General features: G+C 47.4%; 1 protein-coding gene across 3 annotated transcripts; it reads right to left on the reverse strand.

Moving 5' to 3' along the window:
- Positions 1 to 92: 92 nt before the first annotated feature.
- LOC311274291 (SLIT and NTRK-like protein 3) lies at positions 93 to 21,246 on the reverse strand. 3 transcript variants are annotated; one of them, XM_084381845.1, is made up of 7 exons: positions 21,156 to 21,246; positions 12,760 to 13,040; positions 12,320 to 12,571; positions 11,985 to 12,100; positions 10,799 to 11,713; positions 9,249 to 9,468; positions 93 to 1,504 (listed from the first exon to the last, which is right to left on the reverse strand). In XM_084381845.1, the coding sequence occupies exons 2-7, from the start codon at positions 12,973 to 12,975 to the stop codon at positions 338 to 340; spliced, it is 2,886 nt and encodes a 961-aa protein (XP_084237971.1). In that variant the 5' UTR covers positions 12,976 to 13,040; positions 21,156 to 21,246; the 3' UTR covers positions 93 to 337. The 3 variants fall into 3 exon arrangements, with proteins under 3 accessions (XP_084237971.1, XP_084237969.1, XP_084237970.1); XM_084381843.1 differs by lacking the exon at positions 21,156 to 21,246 and adding an exon at positions 16,017 to 16,130; XM_084381844.1 differs by lacking the exon at positions 21,156 to 21,246 and adding an exon at positions 15,887 to 16,130.
- Positions 21,247 to 21,264: the final 18 nt, after the last annotated feature.

Raw genomic sequence — 21,264 nt, forward strand, 5'->3', positions numbered from 1 at the left:
TTACGATTGTGAGGCGTAATGGAGGGTAAAATTCTGTAGTAGCTGCAGCTGAAGTTTCGCCCTCCAGGCGGATATCTGGGATCAGCTAATCCTTGCCAAATACCAACCTATACGCCAGTAGTGGGGAAAATACAAAAACTGACCTCAGCTCGTTATCCAGGAATAAACATAGTGTGTAGTGTAGTCCCGCTCCCCCACAGGCTCCTCTCAAAGCCACGCAAGCCTCTGTACAGGAGTCATTGTTACTGGATGATTCATCGCCAGAGAGGGAGATGACGAGGAGACAAGAGAAGAGGGGTAGCAGGAGGAGGAGGAGGAGGAGGAGAAAGGAGGAGTGTTAAAACTGGTAAGAGCGGTCCAGCACCTCCATGTAGTCCGGTGTGGTCCTCAGTCTGGCTCTCTGCTCTCCTGCTCCCTGCTCGCTCTGGCTGCTGCTACCACCGCCGCCCGCTGTGGAGCTGGCGGTGGTGACCACGAGCGTTTGGTCGGGTCGGGCCTCCTGTTTGGAGTCCTGCGGGTGAGGGTAGCGGGGCGGTGGCCTCGCGTACCTGTCTGGCAGGTCTCTGAACTCGGGGGCGGGGAGTCTGAAGAGGCAGTCCACCAGTTCGACCTTAGGCGTGGGGCCCTGGCTGTCGATCACGGTGGGGCAGAGGATGCCGTTCCCGTGGAGGCCGGCGAGCGGCCCCATTGCTCCTGTGATGGTGTTGATGGGGGACGAGGACACCTCCAGAGTCCACTCCCTCTCCTTCTCTGCTGCAGGACAGTATCCTCCCTCGCTCTCTTTGGAAGCTGCAAACGTCTGCTGCTGCTGCTGCTGCTGCTGCTGCTGCTGCTGCTGTGGCCGCTGTGTCACCGCTGCGTCCTGCTCCTCTTTGTAGATGGGGTTGCTACACATGTGCGAGGCTGCGGCGGGGTTGGGACCTTTCGACCCAGCCTCCGGGGGCAAGATGGTGTCGTAGACGTGGTTGTGTTCCGGCGGAGGTAGAGGCGGCGTCTCTGGGAGGCCGTGGTGATGGTGGTGGTGGTGGTGCGTCTGCTCAGTGAAGATTCCACACTCCATCTGGATGCCGGCCAAGTCTACCTCTCCCTGGCGACGGAACGGCAGCTTGTCCCTCCTCCTCAGGGCGTAGGCGATTAGTGCCGCTGCCGCGAAGAATGCCGACACAAACAACACCAGCAGGCTGAGCACCAACACCGACAGAGGGATTGAATCCTTCCCGGGAGGGATCAGGGGCCCCAGCCCTGAGCCGGGGTAGCCAACCGATACACCGCTGTCTGCAGCTGTGGAGGTGGCTGTCTGCTCCTCATGCCGCTGGTCCTCCTGGGGCTCCAGCTCAGGGCAGAGCAGCTCCATGGAGAGGGAGCGGAGGTCTACGCCTTTGGTCTTTTCCGGGGAATGGCAGACCACCTCTCCCATCACCACCACCGCGCTGAGCCCCTCCAGCCAACGCTTGAGTGGTGCTGCTTCACAGTTGCACTCCCACGGGTTCTGCTGCAGGTCCACCTGGAGGAAACACATAACACCACAGTGCATGTCATTGTGTAATAGGACACTAATTGCTGGTCTGCCATGCAATGCAAATTCATGAATCACTTTGCGGGAATGTAAAGACAGAAAAGGATAATTTAGCTGGTATCCTCGTGATGTATAGTAACTTGCTGGCAGTATCTTGTGTTGAAGAATAAGGCAGTAGCTCGCACTTTAATAAGATGACAACAAGAGAAATTATGTTTTCTCTGCTATCTTTGCCTCTCACCAGCTAGAATATATGGAAAATGAGTTTTTCAGCATTTGCATAATAGAAAGCGGCTCTCCGCGATGGCGAGCGTCATTAAATGTTCATTTGAAATATGCAGGTGATGTAAAGTGCTGATTAATGTAAACAATGACATTATTGGCTCATCAGAACAATGAAGTGCCTACATTTCCTGAATGGCTGTGCCCAGGCCCAATGACGTATTCCCGGTAATGGAGAGCAATCTGAGCGGCGACCGATTCAACTTGTGTCCGCCCACAAGAGCTCTCTTTAAAGCCTGTTCACACATGTACTACAGCAGGTTATAGTTACATTTCAGTTTACAATAAAGACCACTCAGAGTTTACACAAGTGGTTATTGACAAATCTCTCCCCGTAGGTTTCTCTGTGACGAGAGTATCGCCGCTCTCACCTTGTTTTTTAACAATAGACGGGATGTGATGCAACTCTCCCTCGTGCTATAATCCAATAGGTATGTGCATAAATCCATTTTCCTGTTGCCTGCCAGCCCTAAAACAAACTCAAATATTCACTTTGCCGCACTCTGCAAAGGCTAAAGCAGATTATGCACAAAGGGAATCACTTACATCACGTAGTATTGTCTGCAGAACTGATCTGCTCCATATCTTTAGCAATGACTTTGGCAATGAAAGCTGATATTCTCTCTGTCACACTTCCAATGGGCTTGCACAAATGTTGTCATGCTAATTTGGTTAGGCCATCTCCCTGGCTTGCAGAAATAGATGGATGCTTTTTGAGATGATTCAGCATTGCTGTTGTGGGAGCCACGCTATGACTACTTTCCCATGCCTCACGCTGAACAACAGGATGCTCCTTCTCTTTATTGGAGTGAGCCCTCTGTGGGCTTTTGTGTGGCTTTCATAATGACATAATTGCAACCAGAGGGTTCGTAGGAACAACACTGTGCCGCAGTCTTAACAAGGTTCGAACACTGAAGGTCTGCTTTACAGTGCAGCTTTCTATGTTTTCGGCTTTGATTGCGACAAAACCGGGCTGTGATTCAGCGTGAACGCGCGTTAATATAAACAAGGTGACATTTAGAATAAACACCCGTGTGACTGACGTGTCAGCTTGTTTTTGCAGTTTCATGACTTTCATAACTATAAATCTTCCATCTGCTTGAAATCCATGAAGCGTTTTATTTAAAGGCATTGTTTGCGTTCGCGCCGATCCCAAGGGCTCTATCCTCTTCTCTTTTGCAAGCATCTGTCCAACGTGTCCAACACCGTTTACAATTTATACGCCTGGTCACCTAGTGTGTGATTTGCTGTCAACTTGTCAATCAAAGCTCTGCTGAGAAGGGAAATTATAGACCCTCAGTTAGCCCGACAGGTGCTAGTCGCAGAGGAAACACGGGTGCATGAAACCGCTGCACTTTTTTTTGTGCACCTGAAGGCTTTTAGTAAACTCACCCACTTCCAAACAGTTTGTTAACGATACTGCATCCTCAACAAACCATTATAAGACCATTAAAGGAGATGTATAATGGTATTTTTCAGTACTTACATGCTTTAATGCTCAAAATCAGTTTTCTCATACTGTCCAGTGCTGCAGCTCTGTATTCACCCTCTGTCTTAAACACTATTTTAGCTCCTGTCTCTTTAAGCCCCCCCTACCCAGTCTGCTCTGATTGGTCAGCTCACACACGCCTGAGCCAGCACCGCTCACCACGTCTCTGCTCGGCTCTGTCGTGTTTTCAGCTTCCAGTTAGCTTTACTTCTACTGTGACTAGAGGCATAGATTATGCAAATGTGTGACATGGTGATGTAGCGTGATGTCACAAAGTCACAGAGTTTATCTTAAAACATACGAGGAGTTAAATCCTGGTACCAGTTCTTCCGATAAGGAAAGATAAATATGTGAAATCAAAATGTTTAACGTTGTCATGATTTGGCAGTTTCCACAGCACATTTTGTGTTTCTACCTCCAGAGGTGCCCAAAATTAAAAAGAAATAAGGATGGGCCACTGGCCAAAAGCAAGAACCTATTGAGGTGTATTTTAAAATGCAAAGTGACATCCCACGTTCCCCTTATTGATTGACTTCCTGCACAAATGGGTCCGCATGCCTGCCACGCTCAGTTTATCAAAAATAATAAATAGGCCTAGTTAGGGAGCTTTCACATTTTACCGCACAAAAAATGAGACTGCAGAAAGATCATTATAATTGTTTTTATCCAGTTAAAAGAAAAATCCCTAGAAACATCCGGAAGGCCAACTTGAACCTTATGACGGGCCGGCTTTTGCCCGCAGGCCCCACAATCTGTGAGGCTTTTTCCTGAACAGACCAAATATTTTTGCTAGTCATTAATACGTTTTTAATAAATGGAAAATTTATAGTTTTCAGTGAATAGTTACTTCACTGTTAAACAATAAAATGCCATATATATATTAAGCAATTGTTTATTGTGAAGTTGCAAAAAGAAATGTATACTCTTCAGTATATGTTAAATTAAAACTACTTGATAAATAGCTGATAAAGCATTTCAGTGTTATCTTACTCATTAACAGGCCGTAAACGCCGGTCACCTTGAGTCTTGTTTAAATGTGTGAGTGCAACATTAATGGTGTTGATGCTGCTTGTGATCTTATTCAGCAAGAAATTCATAAAAAAAAACAAAAAAAAAAACAACCCTCCTTTTGTCAGAAAATATATTTAGCCTGCCTGAAATGATGGCATCGTTTTTTTTTTTCGAGGCGGTAACTGCCACGCTTTAGCCGCAGAAGAGTAAATTTCGCTCTTGTGGGCTTTTTATCATTATGACAGAGATCAAAGATCAAGCAATAATTGTCCCAAATTTACTTGGGAGCCATAAAAAAAAATCACATCAGGGGGGATAAATTCAGGATGTTCTCGGAGCGCCATGTGTCTTATAATTGATCACTTTGCCCAAACAGCAATATCCTGTCAGTCATCAGAATTGCTCCAGTTAGTTCCCAGAAATAAAGTCAATATAAGCAGGTTTTTTTGGAAAGCTCCGGTGCAGGGATTTGTGCTGTAGTCTCTGGTGACGAGACGCCCCTGAGCTACAGCTTGCCAAGCCTTCTCCATACTGATGAACGCGCTTCATTGTCTTTTGAATAATACACACAGAGCGAGAATGAAAAGAAGGCATTAGACGAAGATTCTGCAGTATGCGCAGAAATTTGGGGTTTTCTTTAAAAAATGTGTATATTGGAAAACTGCCTTCTCGGGTACAGTATACGTGAGATGTTATGCACACAAAGCCGGAGAAATGCATCGGGAACAATCCACTCATGGATACTCATACGCTATTAGATTTCATCAGCCTGTGATGCCGAGTGCATTCCAGGAAGCGTTTGTAATTTACTTTCATGGTGTACTCGCGCTCTCTGTACCTGCCTCGTCGACTTCTACCTCAGATAGTGATTTCCCATATTTCCCAGAGCGACTCCGACAACCCCTTGAGGAGGGGCATGAACTTTTTTTTCTATCCAGCAGTTTGTGTTTCATGTAGGTGGAGAAAGAATGGTAGTAATAGCAAAGAGCAAAAGTGCAAGTGTTTCTGGTCCATTGAGGCTATCGTCAGTTGAGAAAATTTGGCATCGCTGCCTCTGTGTGATTGCTGAGCAACAGTGCAACATGATGAGTCTGGAGCGGAGCCCCTTGATCTTTTATTCCGAGGCAAAACAAACACCGACTTTTAATGCTGCTGGATAAGATATCTGGATTTTCTTCTTTTTTTTTTTCGTGTTCGAAAATGTTCAGAAAAACGCTATTGAAGTATGCAGACGTGACATGAGCGTGAGTGTGTTTTTGCTCTGTTACCTGCAGAAAAATACGATACCGAACCACAAAGTCAGCCCGGGGAATGCAGGTTTGTGTAAGGTCTTTTTTTAAACAAACGTTTTTTTAAAATCACACGCTGGAAAAGCACATTTCAAACGAGTATGCTCACTGTTATATTCCAATACTTGGGAGTAAAATATTTTTTGGAAATAGTACAAGAAACTGTCCAATTTAAAAAAAAAAGGGATTAAAAAACATTTGACTCAGTGGAATGAAATGCATTTAACTTTCAAGTGTGTGATTCTGAATGCATTAGTAAATGTCATTCTGCAAGTACAATATCAATCGTGTCTATTTCATCTACCCCCTACATACGAGTGGATAAGAGCGGTCATTAATATACTACTGATAAAACCCCGCAAGAATAATCATCTTACAGTGCGGAGGCGGAGGCTACTTGTGTTGTAAACGGACCTTATTGGCATTTATTAAAACGGGAATATAGAGACGGATCATCAGAGACAGAGTCCATCTCCTGCCCTGAAACAGAAAATACATCGCCATGCCTGCCAGTAAATTGGTCAACCTCCACAACTGCTAAAAGCCGAGTATTTCAGAGGCTTTTATTGAGCTAATGTCTTTTTTTTTTCCCGCTGTATCTGAAAACACCTGTGGCGGTCCTGTTTGCTGTGCTGTGCAGTTTAAGTGCAATATTGGCTGATAGGCGAAAAATACGTACGACTTGTTTTCAGTGCATAAAAAAAAAAAGGGTTGTTTTGTTTTCAGGAGATATTTACCACACAGGATATAACCCGGCTAACTGGAAAGGCTACGAGACAGTTCGCAAAGAGACCTTGAATTTTGGGGAGTCAACAAACTTTTTAAGCTTTTTTAAAAAAAATAAGATTTCACTGGTTTTTCTATGGCCACTCAGAGCGACGTTACGTCTCCCCATTCGTCTGTAGGGGCCTGGTTGGAGGTGCTGCCAAGATGGCTGCCGATTGGCAAGACTTGCCTAAAAAGATAAAAAAAAATAAATAAATAAAAAGCTCTATTAACTGACTATAATTTGAGTTTTGGAATCATCAGTGCTCAGTTAAGTTTTTAGAAAAGAAGCAGAAAGTTTCATGAAGTTTTCTCAAAGTAAGCTAGTTTGTGCATTTTTCTATAAGCAAGCTTGAACGACTGAGTTCAGTCGGTTGCTCGTCTCAACTTTTTCATTCGGTACAAAATGGCTAATAGCTCAGGGGCATCCTATTACCAGCAGATTTATAACATCCTTGTGGTTTCGGAGGGCTTTCACGGTCTTTAAATAAGCTTTTAACGAGGAAGTAGTTCCCCGTGTGTCAGCAGTTTCTCTGCTAAAAGCTAATTGCTTGGTCAGTGACTATGATAGTCTGTTTAGCCTGAAGATGTGCTGTAGCGTTGTTGTTTTTAAACCTTTTTTTAAACCGATTAAACAAACGAGTTACATCATATTAATTAGTGGGCTTTCTAGGTGCTGACAGGCAGGTTCTGTTACCTTTGGACTGAGCCAGGTTAGCCGTTTTCCAGTCTCTGTGCTAAGCTAGGCTAACCAGCAGCCGGCTCATACTGCACAGATGGACGTGCGATCAGTCTTCTCATCTGACTCAAGTATCTCTTGAAAATGTCAAACTATTTCCTTAAAGATTACTTTGTACCTTTTAAAGGGTGTTATCACTGATTCAATCATCTGTGGTGCACAGACGCTGCCGAAAGAGCAACGCAGACTCAAGTAAAACTGACAATCAGGTGAATATTAGTTGGGCGTTTAATGCCTTCCTGTCAGACCTGCCCCTTGTGAGGGAATACTGTGTTGTTGTCATCAATCTTTTCTGGTGTGCGCGCTGTTTTTCCACCTCGACATCACACAAGGTGAGATGTGGCTGTGGGCAAGTTCCTTCATTGCAGCTGGCAGTGATGAGAGCGAGCTGCCCTACTAGGCTACACAACCTGTTCCTAGCGTTTACTGAGAGAGACATATGTTTTTCCTGAACTGTACATATTTCTGGCAGCTACTCAAAAGCTGATTCACCTAACTTGATTTCATAATATCCTTTTCGCTCCCGTTCAAAGGAAAGACTCTTGTGTTGCTTCTTAAGGAAGTATAGACGCCGTGGCTGTTTTAATTTTCACTGTAATGTCTCGCTAACAGTTACATCGAGGTGGTGTTTCTCTGAAATATCAGCGCATATAAGTGGGTGTATCTGTTTAATTCTGCTCTTGATGGTGACAATGACTCTAAGCTATACACGCTGCAGCTTTATGATAATCAAACTGGACTGCTTTTTACAGCAGCTGTGAGCTTCACCCCGCATCCATCTGTGTTACCCTTTGATTTTTTACTGTGCGAAACTCTGGCGCCGAAAACACACGCCAGCGCCCAGAAACCCCACTTCCCCCAGCTTCAAACAGGCCAGCCGTAAGTCAACAGGTGATATCATTGTCACATTATTTTCTCCAGACCATGGGCAGCGCTAATGTGGCTTTGTCGGAGTAATAACAACCCCGGTAAATGAATGAATTCAATTACCGCTCTGCAGATTTTGAGCACTACAATGGTGATACCGCTGGGCTTTATGAATATGGCCCACAGTGTTCCCTCCGTTCGGTGAGAGCTTTAATGCTCGTGGACATCACACAGGCGTATAACAGCACAAAAAAAACCCCAAAACCATAATACACTTCTACATGGTTCCTCCAGCTTCGTAAACCGCTGTCGTCCTTCCCCTCAGCAAACAACCAGAAACAGCCTGTGAACTGCCAGCCTCACCCACACTGCCTAGAATCAGGCATTTTCCATGGAGCAAAGTAAAACGGAAATTCACAATGACGTTCGGGGCTAATCCACACCCACCTTACCTCATTCTACTCCGGCTGTCTAAGAAAAGCCTGGTACACTAAATTTGCTGAAGTGAGAGGAGGCAGGATGGAGGAAAAAAAAAAATGTAATACCTCGGGTTCGGTTCTTATCGGCGCATTGTGCGCCGCCACCAGCCACATAATGCTGCAGTCAAAATATGCGAGGTAAGGTGCAACACAAACAGCGAGTTTAACACACGCTGTAGTTTATACAGTCTATTTACTAAGAGGTGCTTTAATTACAACCGTGCTCAAAAACTTGAGGGGTTCAGCTTTCTCCAGTTTAGCTGCTGATTTATTAAGACCACTTATGCAAATCGAGTCAATTGCAATTTTCCAATTAGAATACCTGAGGCGCAACCGTAGTCCCACACGCCACAGCAGAGCTCTCAAAACAACAGACGATGCAGATGACGGAGAGAAAAAAAAACGCAGCTGTGCCAGAGGCCAGGAGATCAGGGGCTGCCAGAAGTTTGAAATGCGGGTACGGCTCGATCCAAGACTTCAGCTTGTTTTTGTTTCTTTCATCAAGCCGGGATAATGTAATGTGTCTTGGCAATCTATTAGTTCTTTTAATCTCATCGTCTGACATTTGAATCAAATATACTCTGTCTAATTATGCATATTTTCGCTTAGTAAATCAACGGGGGCGATCCAATTCAATAATCTCTATTTTTCGTCCTGTCACTGTCACTCAACAACAAAAAATTAGAGTTATTTGGCCTAAATTTGCTGAAAGCCTTGTGCTGGGTACGTGACTCATTTACACACGAGCAGGTTAGCAGATTAGGATAATTTCTTCCCCCCTCAATCACTCGGTGAATGGGCTCACACCTACCTGCACCAGGCCGGTGAGGTGCTCCAGCACGCCCGCCATGGGAAGCTGCAGGAGGTGGTTGTTTCGCAGATTTAGGCGAGCGAGATTAACTCCGGAAAAGACGCCGAGCGGGAGGCTCCGCAGCAGGTTGGCGTTTAGGAACAACAGCTGGAGGGACGGCATGGAGTCGAAGGTCCCCGGGTCGACCTCGCGGATCTCGTTGTACTCAAAATAAAGGTACCTGAAGAGAGGAGAGGACAGTGTGACAGTGTCTCTGCTGAAGGACAAATGGAGCGTGGCATCTTATAACTTACATGAATTATTACAACATTACACAAAGCCAATGAGAACATGTTTTTATCTGTCTTCACTCTGTCTAAACTCTGGGTGAGAGCACATTTTCAGTCATTTAAATCGATTTATTTCAAAGTATTATTGAGATAATTTACCTCTTCTGCTTTGTGATTAAATAAATGAATATTTATGTTGAGAACTCGTAACGGAAATTTGACTTAATCTGCACTTTTCGCCGTTCACAGCTGATTAGCTGATCTTCAACAAATCACGTTGCGTAATTTTGCACTGATGACTCCCAACACTCGTCTTGGTTAGGCCTGATCATCGTGTCACATTTAACACACTTTGAGTTTCTTAAGGTTTTATCCTCGGTTAATAGAAATCAGCGGGACTTTAGTGGAGAATTAAGTACGACTGGAGACTTTTCCCTGCATGCTAGTCATCCAATATAGTCCCATTGCTGAAATAAGTAATAGATGTGGTTTGAATGTAGCGCTCACTGGCACTGGATTCACTAACAGAGGCTAACGAGAGGTTAAGAGGAAGACTTTTTGAACGTCCTGAGAGGATCTTTATTATTGATTAATAGTCAGATTAATGGGTCTGTAGATTTTCTGAACCTTATCTTTAAATATAGAAACAGTGGCGCTGAACGCTCTGGGCAAAGTGACGCTCTGAATCAAAAAAAGGTAGAGCGGTAGAAGGAGGATACAGTTTGACCTGTTGTCTTGATCAAACAACACAATGTTTAACCCACTGAATAAACACAATTACTGGCACAGTGTGCGTTATTTGCCGAGGACTTAATCCAACAACGATACATAGACTTTCTATAATAACCCTTTTTTTCCGAGAACGCAAATTTCCTGGCATCATCCAGACGTCTCACCGCCTTATCAACACCTCTGTATGCAAATACATAAAAAAAAAAACGCTGAATTTTCACGTTGTCACTCAAGCCGGGATCACACCTCAACTGAAGCACGCCAACAGGCAGCGTGACTAACAAATTGCACTCCCGGAAGAGAATGGGCACCTCTCATTTCAATCAAAGTCCGCCATAATGGTAATCAAAATGTTCTGCTGCGTGCCGTGCCAGTATTAGAGTGAAATTAATTTCCACATACTTATAAACAACTGTCTAAATGCCTTAGCTGAGTCGTTGAGTGGAGATGTGCTTTCCGTCCGTGAATTTGTTTGAAGTGCGGCGACGACAACGTGCTCGAACCGCCGTGAGTGAGCCGAAAAACAAAAGCAACAAAAATAAATCCTACCTCAGATTCTGCAGCCCGAGGAACATGTGGGGGCTGAGCCGCTCCAGATTGTTCCCGTTCAGGTAGAGGCTCCTCAGGCTCGTCAGGCTGGAGAAGGCCCCCTCCTGGAGGTAGGAGATGCGGTTGTTCCCCAGGTGAAGCAGATCGAGGCTGGAGAAGTTCCAGAAGTCCGTGCGGTAGATCCTCTGGATTAAGTTCCCGCTCAGGTACAGCTTGCGGCCGTTGAGAGGCCGAGGTGTGAGCTGGGACACGTTGAGGAAGCCTGTCTCCTTGCAGTTGACGGTCAGGCCCAGGTCTGTCATGTGCAGGTTGCAAGTGCAGCCGATGGGACAAATGATAGGGATGGGGGGTCGCGTTTGGTAGCCAGCGACGGGGGGATTCTGGTTGTGACTGCGAGTTGTGGGGGATATTCTGGAGGGCCGAGGCCTTTTAGTCGGCCTCGGTTGCCTCTCTCTGTCTTTACGCTCGGCTGAGGAAGAAGACGATGAAGTGGAGGAAGTGTGAGTGTTCTGGCGGGAGCCATGAACCATGGAGGAGGGTTTAGTGGGCCTGACTCGCCCGGGGGGTTTAGAGTTTGGGGGCAAATGTTGGGGCTGTGATCCCGCTGATGGTGCACCTCCCTCTGCTTGCAGCTCTTTATCGGGGAGGTCGGCACAGAGCTCCTTACGGGGGATTTCTCTCAGGTCCTTGCCGTGAAGGTGGAAGGGATATTCACAGGTAACATCCCCGACTACAGCCGTGTAGGGGATCTGACCCAGCCACTGCTGTAGCTGCACTGCCTCGCAGCCACAGTTCCAGGGATTCTCCTCCAGCTGCAGCTCCATCAGGGAGCGACCAACATACTCCAGGGTCCCAGCATATGCCAGGCTCTTCAGACGATTCCCCCGCAGGTCCAGATGAGTCAGAGACACAGATCTGGAGCGGGAGGAGGAGGGGGGGATAGTTAGCTAGGTTATATGAAAGGACAATGCGATAGCGAGCAAAAATAAAGGTTCACACACTCCATGCTGAGAAATCTGCTTTTTTATCTGATGATTAATCCTCTTTCATGATATGAAATAGTATGCCATGGAAACATTAATTCAACGGCAGTACAGACTGACTAATTGTGTCTGACACTGATATTTCCGCAGATCTCTCGAGGAATAATTCAAAAGCTTTGCAGCAAAATAATCAGAATCTAAACCTGAACAGATGAGCAGGCAGGACAGGGATCAGGTTGTCGTTGAGGATGAGCACCCGGAGCTTGTACAGGAACCTCAGAGCGCCACTGTCGATTCGTTTGATCACGTTGTAGTCGGCCTGCAGGTGGAAGAGAAAATGTGATGAACATATAATTGCTGCGATTGAAAAAAAATAGGCTGAAAGCAGCAGGAAAGTTGAGGCGCAGAGATCCTGAGAAGATTCTTTCACTCGAGCAACCTGCGAGCGAGTGGCTACTTTTGTCAGAGCTATCTACTGTAATGTCGGGTGAATTCGTCAGTCATGGGTAATCAGCATGGATTATATTCTCGAGCCTACCTGGAGGTACTCCAGGGCCTCTAAGCCGGCGAACGTATCATTTCTGAAGACCTCCAGTTTGTTCTCGTGGAGGTACAGACGTCTCAGTTTGGCCAAACCGTTGAAAGCTCCCACTCGGATGTCCTGGAGCGCATTGTTGCCAAGGTTTATCGACACTGCGTTGCCAAGGTGCTGAAACCCGTTGCTATAGAGACGCCTCAGAGAGTTCCTCTGGAGGTTGAGTTTGAAAGGGCGGACCCACGACTGTGACACCTGAGTGATTAATTAGAGGTCTGATTAGTTATCTTATTAATTACATGAATTGAACAGTTAGAAACACCTTTAAGCCACATTAGAGACAGGATATTAGACTTGGAGATACGGTATGTTAATGAGCTGAATGGTAATAAAGTGCTGCGCGGCTACACGTGCGCAGCCAGATGAATGAGCCGGGACGGTACCTGGCTGACATTTGTGAAGCTCCGCCCATCGCAGTGCACGTGCAGCACGCCTTCTTTGACCTCGCACGTGCACGGCTCGAAGCACGGCTCGTCCACTTCCTCCTCGGAGTTGTCCACCAGAGGGGTGTGTGTGGAGGTGGGGGTAGGGGTGGGGGTGTGCGACGCCCGGGACAGACACACACACCCCAGGGCCACTGCCAGAGCGACCCACTGCATCCTCCTGCTTCTCCCTCTCAGCTCAGCAGCCTGGGGCGACAGCCCGGCATCGGCCCTTCACCGCACTGCACGGCGAGGCGAGGCGAGGCATGGCACATACATACATGCATACATTACCACACACACACACACACACACACACACACACACACAGACACACATACACAGTTAAAAGAGGGCAAACAGCCAGGGAGGCAGCAGCAAAAGTCAGTTCAGGATGAATCAGATTGATGATACATCAGAAGCATACTAAAGCAGTCAGAAAATAAAAGTTAAATCACACAGACTAGAGTGCCACGGGGAAAGAATTACATTACATTGGAATAATGATGTACAGGCCAACTGGAGGCCACAGTATGCGGTGGTATGAGCCGAGCCAACCGACGTAAACATATGTAGGATGCATTCACCCCCGGAAAACACGGCTTCGGATTTACAGGGTTCACCAAAGCAGAAAATATTGATTTAAGAACAAGCGGAGCAATCTCTCGGCTAATACGACACCGCTTTCGTATTAAAAATTCAAATTCTGACGCCGAGGATGCAAAACAAAGGCAAACATGCGGGCCGGTTCACCTGTGAATCACATTTTGTCATTTCCAGAGTTGCTTTCTGGACAAGTAGGGGGAGTGGTGATGAGGTGGGGTTGGGGGTGGGGGCGGGGGGCGGTATGATGAATATATTCATCTGTGCTCTCAAATGCCCGGTGAGGCTGAAATGTCACGCATGTGTTGTTTTAATGTATGCAATATGAATATGGGTGAATGCAAATCAGATTCATAATGCTCCTGTCTAATGAACTGCTCCATTTAATAAGATGAATGGCAATCAGAGAACAGAAGGATGAGGCACAAAACCACCTCGTATTATCAATCAGAGTGTGTTAGGTTATCAGCAGCCATCCAGGCCCGTCATAATCATTATTGTGATAATGACAGTGGAGTGAAAGCATCGCTGCGAATCCGAAACTCTTCAAAAATTTTTCAAAAGGGGCTGATGTGAAGGCGGCGCGCTGACGGGCAGGAACATGAACCGATGGTGATAGTGATGGCGGTGGTGATGATGGTGATGATGATGAGAATGGCACCGCAATAACAACAGAATGAGAATAGAGTTGCAGTAGTCCTGGAAACAAAAACACACACACACACGCACACAAAAAAAGGAGAAAACAGCTGAGATGTGAATCTTGCATGGGGATATCTCCTCTCAAGTCTTAATGAGATCTAAATTGGATAAAGCATCTCGATCTGCTCATACGGTGTTGAACACTGCCATGCGAAATGCAATAATGATCATCATGGTATGGTAGCTGTAATCATACAGCAATAATCTAGCATCAGCGAGTTAGACAAGGAGGCAGCGGTGAAAACATCACCGCCCGGGAGAGGAAGAGCAATCACAGAGATGATTATGACGGGGAGAGATGAAGGGAGAGTGAAGGGAAATGAGTAGAGGAGGCAGAGGAGGAGGAGGAGGAGGAAAGAAAAATTGGGAACAAGGTGGAGGAATGGAGCGAAGGAGAGACAGACGGATAAAGGAAGAGTAATGGGCAGAGAGTAGGTACAAAGGAAGAGGAAACGGGTGAGGTGGGAGAGAGGAGTGGGATTGCATAAGCAGTAAGAAGTCAGTCAAGGCTGCCACTCGGGATGAGAGCTCACAGTGAAACAGCTGAAATCTGATATTGATTACATCAAAGTCCTGCTCTCGCCCTGCACACAATGTACGCCTGCCTCACAGAGAAGCAGCGCCGAAGCCAAGTTACCAGCCCGAGTGTGTGTGTGTGTGTGTGTGTTGAAAACAATGTGAGAAAGGTCAAACCACATCCAAAAAGTGTGCTTTTATAGCCTGCCAAGTACAGAAACAGGTAGCTAGACACGTGTAGATGAGTGTGTGCTTTCATAACAACACCAGTGCAATGCTGCAATACTTCAGGAAGAGAAAAGAAGTGGAGGATTTATCATACTGGTTTCGGAGCATGTGAGAAACACAGCCAATCTGGGCCAAAGTGCTCGATAGGGTTTGACAAATAGGAATACAATACAGAATACAACCCATTCACGGTCCCAGTGGGTCTTCGTTCTCGTCAAAGAGAATGCATTCTTTATTGCTGGGCCCCGAAGCCCCCTGTATGGAGGAGATCAATACCGAGTCCAGATAGACCGCTGGGATCCCTCCTGTTAGATTCTGCTTTGGTGGACGGCCATGTCTCCTTAATAAGAAGAAACACAGTCAACACTCGAGCCTCTTCCTCCAATCAGCCGAGTGGACTAGTCAGCAGTCGGCATAGCTCCGCATCATTATGGTAACAAGAGAGGAAAGGACTTAAGTGTTGGCTGGTGACAGCACAGCAGAATTCAAACCACGGTCTGTCTCTGTCTGTCTGTCTGTCCGTCTGTCTCCACGTCCAGGCCTGACACAGGTGTGGCTTCCCCTTCCCCTGTCTTTCTCGAGTCTTTCTGACTTTTCTCTCTTTTTTTTATATTCATCCTCCTCTCTCCTCCAGACCCCGCACACTGACGCAAGCCGACCAGAGATGACGGTCACTGCTTATTCTTCACCATATTATTCATGTCACATAATTCCAGTGTCTAGCTCTCCGTCCTCTCTGTCCGTCAGCGCGCACAGAGCCTCGGCGAGCAAAAAAAAAAAAAAAAAGAAGCTTCACACTGGCTTTTTACATGGGCCCCCCTCCCCTTGCTCTCCCGGCAGCACAGACCCGCACTATCAGGCAAAGCAGCAGCATCACTGATCAAATGTATGGGGGCTATACCAGCCTGGATAGCCCACAGCCCTCCAAGAGAATCAATTAGCCCTGAACATTACAGCACACAAATTGTAATAGTTAGCAGAATTAAAGCATGACCAATTAAACAGCCCAGTCATTAACAGAACCTATTAAGACATTTACCAGGCTATGTATGAAAATCCTTGGCAGAGTAACGCAATCCAATTGCATTCCCCATTGTCTGTCTCTCCCCACCAGCCTCTCTGATCCACACAGCGACGCTTAGCAGAGCAGGGATGCGGGTAATACTCACTCAGTCCGCCGCCAAAGAATTAGGGAACGACCGAGAAAACACTTTAGAGGCTGACTGTCGACATGTCGTTCACATTCAGCCGCACTCTCCTCTCTCTCTCTCCCTCTCTCTCCTCTCCTGTAGCGGCTGAGGCGGATGGGGAGGGAGGGAGGGAGGGAGTGTTGAGGGGGGGGGGAGGCAGAGCGAGAGGAGAGGAGAGGAGAGGAGAGGAGGGGGGGTTACGTGATAAGACTGCAATGAGGTGGAGGATAAAAACCGGGAGAGAGAGAGAGAGAGAAGAAGAAGAAGAAAAAAACCGATTGGCTTTAGGATGCAGGTCCGCTTCTCCACAGCGCAGCCCGTGGGAGCTGCGGCACTGGACCGCTGGACAGGCGTGCGGTGCGCGGAGTTGTAGCCTGCGTAGTGATGGAGAATCCTCACTTCATCTCCAACACGCACACACACACTCACACACACACACACACACACACACACACACACACACAACCGGGTAATTCATAGATGAGAGGAGAGGGGCCGGAATTAATCATGCAATAAGGTGGCGCGCGACTTGCTAGTTTGTATATGAGGCGCAAAAGCGCGCGGGGTGGGTTCCTCCTCACCAGAGGAGCCACTTGAGTTCCTCATCATAAACAGATTACAGAAGACACAACAGAGTCACAGACAATGGGCCCCCATAAACTTTCTCCTCACGTTGCCCGCGTGTGCAGTCTGCTAAAAAACACCCCGACTGTTCAGCTATACCGACAATAATTTATAATCTCATTAGTTTATTCATCTCTCCTCGTGCCCTTAAGCACCGACGGATTTCGTGAAACCGGTGTGTGTTACCATGGCGACTCGTGCCAGCTGGCTCCGTCGCGCATACACACGCGCGCGCGCGCGCGGCAGTGCGTGCGCGAGGGAGCAGTCGGGAGAAGACGAAAAAAAACAAACTGTGGTGACTGTTTTGGAGGGGGGGGGGCGCGGAAGATAACAGGGAGGCCCGGACTGTCTGCGTCAAAACACCTGTCTTGCCAACTGGAAGGTGGTGGGCGCAACAGATGCCGCGGAGATTGAGAGCAATGAAGCCCCCTCCTCCCCTACTCCACTAATACTGGATCCCGCCTCCTACACAGGCTAATCACCGCCTATAGGTGGCCGCTGCCCCATCGACGCCGCCTCTAAGTGGCGGGCACGGGCCCCCTCGTGAAGCCCCAGTGGACAAACGAGAAGAGGGCTCCCATTAAGGACACCGCGGTGCCACAGCGCTGAAAACAAGCGTTCAAAAGCGTTCAAATATCAGTCAGACGGTTTCATGGCTATAGGAAAAGATTTAATAACAACATGTCTTCCATATTACTGAGCTGAAAGTTCAATTTTCAGTTCAATTTCACATTGATTTCAGCGTGCATTAAGGTGAATCACCTTGAGGAAATGGAGAGGTGCATCTCTCCCTCACACACACACACACACACACACACACACACACACTCCTTCCTCTCTCTCTTGCCATACCTCTCCCTACAGCAGTGGAGCTCTCCCTGGAGATTCCTATCAGAAACAGTAACAGAGACGGTTCCAGTAATATCAGGAAGATGTAGATGATGGTTATAGATTTCAGGGCTCTCAGGTGCATTAGGCTGTATTACAGCTTCCCCACAAGGCTACTTAACGTTCACTTGCAATGGAAACAGGCTGGCAGACGCAGGGTATGCATGCACAGCCACATGCGCGCATGCATTTATGGAGATTGCTTACAGACACACGCTCACTTTTAAGTCACCTCTAACATGCAGGGCTGCAGCTGATGTATATAAATGAGGTTTTGGCGCTGAGATTTTTTTTCTCTCTCTCTCCAGCTTCCAGTGATTGGCGATGCCAGATCTGTGGCGGGGGGTAATGTGATCTCAGACCTGAGGCTGTATCGTCTACCTCAGAGCGTAACAATGCCCCGTGACGGAGAATCTGGGAGAAAAACACCCGCTTTCCTCACCGTAGTGTTGTCGCTGAACCGTGGAGGCTCCCTAAATTAAGAAAACAAACGGAGAGGAACTGAGAGAAGATGGTTATCAGGCACCATCAGATACCTGTGTGTCTGTTCTCAGGGGGCAGGAGCCGCTCTGAGCACATAAAGCACTTTTTTGGAGCGTTGATGGGGCCTCTAAAGTAGGGGATCTATTTATACTGGCCTAGTGCTGTCTGTGGAGCTGTCCGGTGCTGAAATGGATGGGGATTCATGCTGTTTCACTCGAGCCACTTCTCCTTTCTTCCTCCTCCGCTTTCTCCTTCTCCAAAGCTTTTCTCCTCACTCCCATCTGAATTGTTTCTGTCAGATCATACTAAGATCCCCTCTGTTTCAATCCCCTTTTCGTCCTCCCTTCCTTCCTCACTCTCGTCCTTTACTTTCTTCCTTTGATTCTCCTGTGGGCTCTTGTCAATTCAGTCTGGCATACAGGCCATTTCCTCTTTGATTTCCTCCCCTCCTGCGCTCCTCTTCCCCTGCTCACTCCATCTCCTCGTCCAGCATTGCAGGAAGTGGTCATCCCATTTTTAAGTGGCTCTCTCAAATTATGCTTTTGTTCACAAGATCTCCTCCGGGACTGGCTTGCATGCACGAAAGCGCAGATACTCAAGACTGGAGGACGTGCGGACATGCGGACACGTCGGCGCGAGTGAGAGCGGGTCTGTTGCTCTCCCCCTGCCAATCCACGGGTCAGAAAATCTCCTCAAAGCTAGACGTTGTTCACATACTGTTGCGCTGTCCCCTAACACGTGTCTTGGTTTCTTTAGGACCCGCATTGCCCCCAGTCTCTTGTTACAGAGCAGGATGAGGCAATCAGAGAGGCGGGCAAGGGCACACTGCACTCTGTGGGAAAGAGTGGAGAGCAGGGAAGGAAGAAGAGGAAAATAACAGTGGGAGCCAGTGAAAGGGAGGCGATGAGCAGTGGGAATTTGGGGGTTTGCGAGGGCTGGCTGAGATGTGTGGTGATGGGAAAAAGGGGGGAGCCAACAGATAGAAGGGGTAGATATGGGGGAGGAAGAATGGAGGAGGGAGGAAAAGGGGGAGGATGGCCAGGAGGGCAGGTGGTTCTGTCATTATCTCCAGATTAAAGCAAAGGGCAACTCCAGAGGACTCACCTCTGATTCACACACAGTAGTACTGCAGGCAAGGACAAGCCTCGCGGGAGACATGAAACATACACACACATGAGCACACACGCTGGAGTGGTGATTCACAGGATTACCCACAGGCTCGTGAGCACACACACACGTTAACACACACACACGTGCGCGCGCATGCACATATGGGCATATAACACCCCCTCTCTTCATTTAACATAACTGCACACAAGATACGCCGTGACTCACGAGAACATGCTGACTCCCACACACACACACACGCACACACTCGTGCACATCGTTGAGCTAATTAATCAAATCTCATGTTTTAATTAGGATTGAAATCAGTTGCCGTGGGAACCTTGCCCCCTTGGAATCTTAAGGTAAAGACTCGTCGCCGCTGCCTCCAATGACTCCACAGGAAGCTGACAGGGAAGGGGACAAAGTCATAATACCTGCAATGATCCAGCCGGCTGCGTTCTACATTGCTTTTTCACACACACATTCTTTCCAGGGGAGGCCCGAGGTGCACCTCAATTTGGGCTCAGTCATAGCAGCGGCACAAAGGTGGGAAAAAATGTGGCATTACTCACGTCCGCAGCTGATACAATGTGCTTTAGCATGAAAAGGCCATATGTGTTGGCATTGAAGGGCAAGCTCGTGGTTTGCAGAGGCCTGTCCAATCGATCACCAAGTCAGGCCCTGCCATTCTGCTCTGAAAGTTTTCACGTGGCGGGGCGTGTAAAGGCACTTTCACACACTCCTAATAGGGCTCCTTATCCTCGCTATTACCGCAGCCTTGCAATTTTAGCAGAGCAAGAAAGGCTCTGTGCGCACCCGGTGCGAGAACTTTGCTCCTGAAAACATCATTCATAGTGTTTTCACAAGGGCTCCATTAGGGATCAATAGGATATGTTTGTGAGGAATCAGCTTCACTTTCTGTCTGACTGCTTTTGGAGCGCGTCAGAGGAATCAATATGCTCACATTTCTGTTAATCAGACCGAGGAAATATTTATTCAGTGACTAATAGAGCTCTATTTTTAAGCAACTTGGAGGTTTTGAGCGTTTACACCGTTTCATCTCACAGTTTGATAGACCCGCCATCAGTTTATCTTGAAAAAGACAAGGATGAAACAGCCCGAAGTGGAAGTGGAACCACGGGCGCCTTCATCCGTCCCGAGTGTCTTAATATCAGCTCAGGTGGAGGCTGGACTTGATGAATTAAAGGAGGAGAGGATGCCAAGTAAAGCCATTAGGATACAGGAACTCAGGCGTGTGTCTGGCTCGCCGGTTGTCATGGTTGCGGTGTTTATCACCTCTTTCTGCCGACAGAAGCCCAGGGGCAAATCAGATTGGCTTCAGACAGAGAGGCAGAGAGAAAAGAGAGGGAGAGCTGGTGAGTGAGGGGGAGGACATATTGGCACAGCGGAGGGGTGAAATGCCAACACGCTGCAGAAGGGAGGCAGAGGAAGGGCATTGGACAAATGTCAATGTGGCTTATTCATGATAAGATTTTGTTTTTTTTACACATTTGAGTGAGATTCGAGGGAAGAGATATAGTCAGATCGTGCAAACCCGTGCTTCAAATTTTTGGAGATTTATTCATATTTCACACCTCGTCTTACTTGGATGTCTCATCAGAGCATCAACACATGTGTGCTTCATGACAAAAACGTGTTTATAATGAATGCATGTACACATTTTTGAAACTATACAGATGGGTTTCCCTTTAACATGAGCCTAGGAAGCATCTAAATAAAAAAAAAACATCCTCAGAAAAATCAGGTGTGAAATTTGCCCAACATCCCCCCGGTGGCCTATGCCTGCCACCTAGCGGTCCCCCCCCTGAACCGATCCACCCCAGTTCGGGAGCCTCTGTACAGGTGCATTACAAAGACGTGGTGTGGGGCTGCCATTTCCATGCAGTACCGTGGCTGTCATGTGGCTATCCGACAGGCCGGTTCACATCCAATCCAATCCTAAAGCGCTTATATTGGCTGAGGAGATGAAATCAAACGACCAATTATGATATTTACCGGCTATGACAAGTGGTCGGTTGAAACACTCTCAATCTCGCAGTCATAATCACGCACAGATGGCAGGCAGCTGCCGGGCACGTCCAGGTGGCTACTTGTCGCTGCCAGT

The sequence above is a fragment of the Pagrus pagrus genome, assembly GCF_965226575.1.
Source record: "Pagrus pagrus genome assembly, chromosome: 18".
Lineage (NCBI taxonomy): Eukaryota > Metazoa > Chordata > Actinopteri > Spariformes > Sparidae > Pagrus > Pagrus pagrus.

Coding starts and splice junctions, on each gene's coding strand:
- LOC311274291 (XM_084381845.1), bottom strand. CDS start 12,975: ATGCAGTGGGTCGCTCTGGCAGTGGCCCTGGGGTGTGTGTGTCTGTCC. Junction 12,101..12,319: donor AGGCCCTGGAGTACCTCCAG/GTAGGCTCGAGA, acceptor TTCCACCTGCAG/GCCGACTACAACGTGATCAA. Junction 9,469..10,798: donor CTCGGGCTGCAGAATCTGAG/GTAGGATTTATT, acceptor TCCTCTCTTCAG/GTACCTTTATTTTGAGTACA.